Source organism: Vigna unguiculata, chromosome 4 (assembly GCF_037176805.1).
Source record: "Vigna unguiculata cultivar grain cowpea cultivar isolate G323 ecotype 2 chromosome 4, ASM3717680v1, whole genome shotgun sequence".
Lineage (NCBI taxonomy): Eukaryota > Viridiplantae > Streptophyta > Magnoliopsida > Fabales > Fabaceae > Vigna > Vigna unguiculata.
Window position 1 is genome coordinate 44,584,742 of NC_140795.1, and position 7,810 is coordinate 44,592,551.

General features: G+C 23.2%; 1 protein-coding gene across 1 annotated transcript; it reads left to right on the forward strand.

Annotated features, from left to right (window-relative positions):
* The first annotated feature begins 4,389 nt into the window (after positions 1–4,389).
* Positions 4,390–7,151, forward strand: LOC114182755 (polygalacturonase-like). The gene is made up of 4 exons (XM_028069687.2): positions 4,390–4,544; positions 4,684–4,992; positions 5,092–5,610; positions 5,738–7,151. The coding sequence occupies exons 1-4, from the start codon at positions 4,425–4,427 to the stop codon at positions 5,972–5,974; spliced, it is 1,185 nt and encodes a 394-aa protein (XP_027925488.1). The 5' UTR covers positions 4,390–4,424; the 3' UTR covers positions 5,975–7,151.
* The last annotated feature ends 659 nt before the right edge of the window (positions 7,152–7,810 follow it).

The window sequence follows — 7,810 nt, forward strand, 5'->3', positions numbered from 1 at the left end:
TATATTAATAAAAAAATTACACAATAAAATATAATATATGAATATTTAATAATAGTATAATAATAATAATAATATGAAAAAATTAGATATATAATAATTTTGATAAAAAATATATAATATTTCTATGATAAATAACTTGATAGTTACTTAATGGTAGATAGCAAAATAAATTTAGTAAACAAAAAATTTATTAGAACAAATTTTAAATTTTAAATAACTCTAATATCATCTTAAAAATTAAAATTCAATTTTAAAAACAAAAAACACAATTTTTAATTATATGTTTTTGTTTCTGACTCATAAAACAACTTATTTATTCTTGTTTTAATTAAATTATTTGTTATCTCTAAAAAAAAAAGTTAATGGACAAACTGAAAAAAAAAATGATAAATAAGCTAAGCATTAAGTTATCTTATTAATGATAAAATCAAACAAAAAAATAAAAAATACTTTAAATTTAATAAATATTTAAATTTACAAAGTACTTAAATTTTAAATAAATCCTAGATAATACATACAACAAATTATTACATTTTAGCTTATAGTTTTAAATGTACTTTTGTTTTTATCTTTTGACATTCTTTTATCAACAACGGTAATGAGGTAAGAATTAAAATTGATAATTTGAAGTGTATTTGTTTTTCGTAGTTTTCTATGTTTTCAACTCTATTTCCCTTACTGTCACCGACAGCATTTCACTGTCAGCACAGTGACGTTGTAACGGTAGAATAGAACTTCTCCCACCATCATAATTGCTTACCATTAATTTATTATTTATTTTCATCATACCAAGTACCAACTCCAATACTATTTCATCATCATTGCCATTGTCATGACAGTTATACCAATACTTTTTTTCTTCAAAAATTAAAATAATACTTTTATACTTTCTTTTTTTTATTTGTTTGTGTAGTTTCATTTATACCATCAAAGTGTCGGTCGCTCCGTATAATTCCTTAGTACTTCAAATAAATTCTTATTCAAACATAATTTTTCTAAAATTAATCATTGCAATTTTTAATTATTAAGGTACGTGATCTTTGATTGGCAGAGAGAGTAAAAAAGAGAAAAAAAAAATAGAAGATGTAAAATAATAGAATTAATGTTGTTATTTATTATTATAAAAAAAGTTGTTTTTAAAAAAGGTTGTGATAATCATAAATTTATGTAATTTTAATTTTTAAAAACAACTTTAAAAAATTAACTTATATATAGAATTATGTTTTTTTTTTTATACTTTTTTAAAACTGCTCATCGAATAGTTTCTTTATTTAAAAACTTACGAATTAAGACAAAGTTAGACTATGCTACTGTCAAATGTATTATAATTACTTATTACTTATACTTATATTTCCAGCATAACATGTATTTTTTTTTTTTATGTTGACGTTGCTTAAAAATGTTAAACAATTTTTTTATTTCTAAGTAATAACATCTTTTTAAATATAATAATAACAATAGGAACATTATCTTTTTTAGTCGAAAGTCGCGATTGCATGAATTATCGTTAAAATTTTATCTCTCTCGTCTTTTCATAGAAAATATACGCGTAAAAATTTAATTATGTAATTAGTTACTCTGAAATTATTAATTTATTATTTTTGAAATGATACACCTATATATGGATTATTATATAGATTATGATAGGTGGTAGAAATAAGGATGGAATGTGGAAAGGGGTGCGAAAAGAAAAAAAAATGTAGTAGGTTGAGTTCTTCTCATTAACAATTTGAATATAATTTGAAGATATATACTAAAAAAAGTGGGAAAGATTATGAGTTAAATTTTCTGACAAATAATAAAAAATAACATTGCTGATAAAAAAATATATAAATTATGTGAGGAATTTAATGTAAATCGAAGGTCTTATCGAAGAAAAACTCACGACTTTAATTCTAAAGTTTTAAATTTATAATTTGACAGATTTTTTGTGTTAAATTTAAGATTTGGGATTTATGATCTAAAGTTTTGGATTTACGGTTATTTTTAATCACTCAAATTTAATATTTAGAGGCTAAAATAATTTTTATTTTTTATTTTGAAGGACTAATTTAACTTTTAAGTTTAGAAAAACAAAACGAACATTTGCTCAAAATTCCATATAAAGTTGACTGGTGAGTTGGCCTATGTGTTTGTCTCTGATGAGACTCTGAAGTTCCTTTCACCAACCTAAATGCCTATTGGAGATTATTTCCTATTCAATGGAATACATAATATTTCTTTTTTTTTCATATGATTTCATTTAGAAACTTCCACCATCTAATATATTTATTAAGTTATCCATACACGTGCCTACTAATTCCTTTTTGTTAATTTTATGATACACTATGGGAAAATATTTTAATATTTCATCAGTTCAGAATAATGTTTGTTCGTATGTAATGAAAATATCTGCAGACTATGATTTATAAATAAAAAATAAACTTTCTCGTGGATATTAAATATAAAATATTGTTTTGGAGAAAGTTAAATTAATTGGTTAAGCACATTTTTACAAAAAAGATGTGAGATAAGGGAAGTAATTTAATTAAAGTCGAAGGACTTTTTTATATGTTCAACACTACCAAAGTCTTTACTTATAATTACGTGGACTTCAAAAAATTAAAAGTCTGCATCTAACACTTTTAAATGCCCAATTTGAAGATATTCCATTTTAAAAAATTAGGGTAAAATAAGATCACTTACTACGCAATTTTATTGATTTGATTAGGCTTACATTTGCCAACTAATCTCCATTACATTATCAATGTCAATTCATGAATCCCACAATTAATTAATTATCATAAAATGACTCAAAACTTTGTTATTCCTTTGATTTTTCTTCTTCTACTAAAAAATTTATATTTTCTGTTAATTTTATTTTGAATTTTTTTCTAAAACATACTTATAAATTTTGTTATAAAAAAATTTTACAAAAAATTACTGTCAACTTTTGTAAAATACTTTATATAAAACAACTTTTGAAACAAATTTTATAAAATATACTTAAAAATTTTACAATTTTGTAGGAAATAATTATCCACAAAAAAATTATTTATCAATTAAAATTCTTAAAACACATATAAGAAAAAAGTTTTTTATTGTAAATTTTTTTAACAAATTTGTAAAAATATTCTCATGTAATATAAAAATTTTTAGTAGTATTTTTAGTCGTGATCATATTATATTAATCTAGAAAAAAAAAACAAATCTCCTAATTTATTACCTGGTATTTTTTTATTATGACGTGAACATAAACTTGTAAAAACGTATTTGTAGAGGAACAATTCCAAGTTAAATTATGCAAAATCATGTTAAAATATTATTTTATGTAATTTTAAGTGAATGTTTACATGTTTGATCTATAGACCTGGGATTTTAATGCATAGGTGAGTCATGTTATTTAGTGTGGACATGGAATAATGAAGAATCTAAAAATCTAAAACTTAGGTTAAGTCAATTTATAAAAAAACTTACACAATACTATATAATAATTGAGAGGAGTCTAACCAAATACAATTAAGATAGAAGATTTTAACATCTATACTTGGTGTTTTTTTTTTTGTTAAAAGACTCTACACTACAAAAATTTTATTTTTCCATTCTATAACTTCAAGTTTCTAAATCCTTAATGATTAGCCCATGTCCTCACTATCTCATCTTTCACAGTTTTTAAATATAATTATTTTTAAACTAAAATAATTATTTACAGTTAAAAATTGTTAACTGAATAAATAAAATTCACGAATAATACAATAAAAATTAATTATATTTGTTTAATAATTATAATAATATTATCATCATAAAAAGAATAACAAATAGTGTTTTCACTAGTAGTTATAATATTATTTCAAAATAATATATATATATATATATATATATATATATATATATATATATATATATATATATATATATATATATATATATATATGTATATATTTGATAGATTTACACATATATTTTATTTTTTTAAATTTATATGTTATTTTTGAAAAAGATAATATTTTAATATAATTTAAATTAATTATAATAATTAATATTTTTTATCAAATTAATTATTAAAATTAACATTTTAAATTTTGTTAACTTACAATAATTTTAAAATGTTTATTCGTGAAAGAAAAAAAAAATGTTAGAAATCAAATTTTGTTATTTAGAGCATGAATTAAAAACATCATGTTTGAAAAAACAAAACATATTACTTAAATTGAATTATTTCTTCGACATTGAGATTTTGTAGGGAGAATATAAGAATAGATTGTTCATGGATGATCCCAAGTTAATAATTTATAACTGAATTCTATAAATGTATTAAAAATCTAAAAAAAGAAAAGACACATTTAGATAGTATTGTTCTATTATAAATCAATTCCAAACCTTCTCGAAAAATAATTCACTCAACATACTTCAAAGTGTAGAATAATTGAAAATCAGTAGATAGTATGAAGTTTTCTATGATCATATTATTTTTTTGTTTTATTACCTTTAGCTTTGATTTAGTTCAGTCAGAAAATCTTCAAATATCACAATTTGGAGGAAAACAAAATACCAATATAGCTAAGGTATGGACATTTCATATTGTGCCAAAAAAAAAGATTTGACATTGTTTGATGGAAACCAAATCACATTTCATCCTAAACTATAAGATCTCTTTGTTATTATTATAACTTTTCAATGATTTGTTATTTTCATATTCTTAAGGCTTTAATAAGTGCTTGGACTCAAGCATGTGCATCCACATCTGCTGTCAAAATTGTGATTCCAAAAGGAACATATCAAATGACACATGTAAAGCTAAAAGGTCCTTGCAAGGCTCCCATTGAACTTTACGTTGATGGCACAATCAAAGCACCGGTAAAGCCACAAGATGTTGGCGGTGACGAAATTCTCAGGATTGACTATGTTAATGCCTTAACCATATCTGGTAATGGAGTCTTTGATGGTCAAGGTGCCTATGCTTGGAAACAAAATGATTGTTCAAAAAGCTTTAATTGCAAATTGCTTGGCATGGTAAATAAATATTATTTTTGACATTCAAATAAAATGCAACATGAGCATCTATCAAAATTAGTTTTTATTCATTTGTGTTATTTTATCATATGTCAACAGAATTTTGCTTTTAACTACATCAATAATTCAATAGTTCGTGGCATTACCAGTAAGGATAGCAAACACTTTCATGTTAATGTTTTGGGATGCAACAATTTCACATTTGATGGATTTAAAGTAAGTGCTCCACATGATAGTGCCAACACTGATGGCATCCATATTGGAAGATCAAGAGGTGTGAATGTTCTTAATACAAACATTGCCACTGGAGATGATTGTGTTTCACTAGGTGACGGTAGTAAACAAGTTCTTGTCCAAAATGTGAAATGTGGACCCGGTCATGGTATTAGTGTTGGAAGCCTTGGAAAGTATAAGGAAGAAGAGCCTGTTGATGGTATTACAATTAAGGGTTGCACTTTGAAAGGAACTGACAATGGAGTGAGGATTAAGACTTGGCCTAGTGAACCAGGAACAATAACAGTTACTAACATGAAATTTGAGGATATTACCATGGACAATGTTAAGAACCCTATCATCATAGACCAAGAGTATTGTCCGTGGAACCAATGTACCAAAAAGGTATTTAGTCTCTTATATATTCATGTACACGTTGATTTTATTATTTTAGTTGCAAAATATTTCATAGACTACAATAAAGGGCCTTAAAAGACTAACTATATCATTTCTTATTGTTGTGATGATCTAGTATCCATCAAAAATAAAGATAAGCAAAGTTACCATCAAGAATATTAAGGGAACTTCAGCAACTAAAGAAGGAGTAATTATTGCTTGTAGCAGTGGTGTACCATGTGAAGGTGTGGAGATATCTAATGTTGATCTCAAGTTCAAAGGAGCTCCGGCAATAGCTGTGTGCAGTAATGTCAAACCAAAAATAACAGGAAAGGCTCCTACCTGTACAGCTCCAAGTAATAAAAAAGAGTAATAAAAATTTATTTAAAAAATCTATAAGTGTATTGTTTTTAGGTTAAAATACTCCCTTCGTCCATGTTTTTGTTGAAAAATCTCAAATAGGTCCTAAGATTTTTTTTAGTCTCAATTAGATCCATATTTTTGAAAATGTGTAACAATTAGGTCCATTCCGTTAGTATAGAGTTAACGGTGTTAAGGATATGCCACGTGTCAGCTTTTCATTTTTTAAAATTTTTTATTTTTTTAAAAAAAAAATTTAAAATTTTTTTAAAATTTTTTAAAATTTTTTAATTTTTATTTTTGAAAATTATTCATGCCACGTGTCACATCAATATTAATATTGTGCCACGTGTCAAGTCAGTAAGGTGACACGTGTCAAGTTATTGTTTGAATCTCAATTTGGTCCATATATTTGTTATTTTAATTATATTTCAGTCAATTTTTTTTTAATTTTCAATTTCATCATTTCCAAATTGAGATCAAATTTAACTTTTATATAAATTTTATAATAATATTTTTATTCAACATTTTAATAATATTAAGTTTATTTTATATTTTGTTTTAAAATTTTAAAATATTTATTTTAACTTGTTACAAAATTGTTTTAAATAATTTATATCCAAATGTTAAAGTTGGTTTAAAATTAACAATTTATAAATTTAAATATAAAATTTTAAAACAATTTTGTACAAAGTTAAAATAAATATATATTTAAAAAATTCTAAAAAAATGGACTGAAATGTAATAAAAATAACATATATATCAAATTGAGATTCAGACAATGATTTGACACGTGATACAATACTGACGTGACACGTGGCATGAATAATTTTCAAAAAAAAAATTCAAAAAAAAAATTTTAAAAAATAAATTTTTTTTAAAAAAATTCAAAAAAATGTGGAGCTGACACGTGGCACATCTTTAACACTGTTAACTCTATACTAACGGGATGGGCCTAATTGTTACACATTTTCAAAAATATGGACCTAATTGAGACTAAAAAAAATCTTAGGACCTGTTTGAGATTTTTCAACAAAAACATGGATCAAAGGAGTATTTTAACCTTGTTTTTAAATAGTATATAGGGTTAGTTGTAATTGTTATCCATTGTTAATAAATACTTGAAATACACTCAAGTAAAATGATAGTTATGTATATAATAGTTCTTTAACAATGAAGTGTTCATTCATCTGACAATAATATGTCTAACAAAATTTCTATTAGTTTTTCATGGTATTAAAAAGTTTATGGAATGATTTAAAATATACGTGCAAGAAAAAAATATTTATTTCTACTGGTGATTTAAAATGCTTCTTGATTAAATCCGTTATTAAAATAAGAATTAATGATACTTCATTTAATGATCGTATGAAAACTTATTTGGAGGGCTCTTTATCTCATAGCTTAATTCAAACTATTAGTATCTTTTCAATTCAAATTTTCTTCTTTTATAATAATATAGTAATAATATTTAAAGATTTCAATTGTAGAAATAAAGTTTTAAAATTTCATCCTAAAAAATTTCAAACATTTTCATTAAAATCAACGTATGTTACTCTCATGTAATTTGTTATTACCATTATACTAAACTGACAATTATATTTAAAATCCCATTCAATTTCATATGAATATAAAATTTAAACATAATATAGATTATTTTTTTTAATGTAATTTGTGAAAAACATCTAATTTATATATATATATATATATATATATATATATATATATATATATAATTATGTATGTATATGTATATCTTATTCTCTTGACAATTAATTTTGTAACCTTTTTTTTCTTTTCTTATATAATTTTTTTTCATATCTCTTTTTTAATTGTTTGACTTGTTTAA

Coding starts and splice junctions, on each gene's coding strand:
- LOC114182755 (XM_028069687.2), top strand. CDS start 4,425: ATGAAGTTTTCTATGATCATATTATTTTTTTGTTTTATTACCTTTAGC. Junction 4,993..5,091: donor ATTGCAAATTGCTTGGCATG/GTAAATAAATAT, acceptor ATATGTCAACAG/AATTTTGCTTTTAACTACAT. Junction 5,611..5,737: donor GGAACCAATGTACCAAAAAG/GTATTTAGTCTC, acceptor GTGATGATCTAG/TATCCATCAAAAATAAAGAT.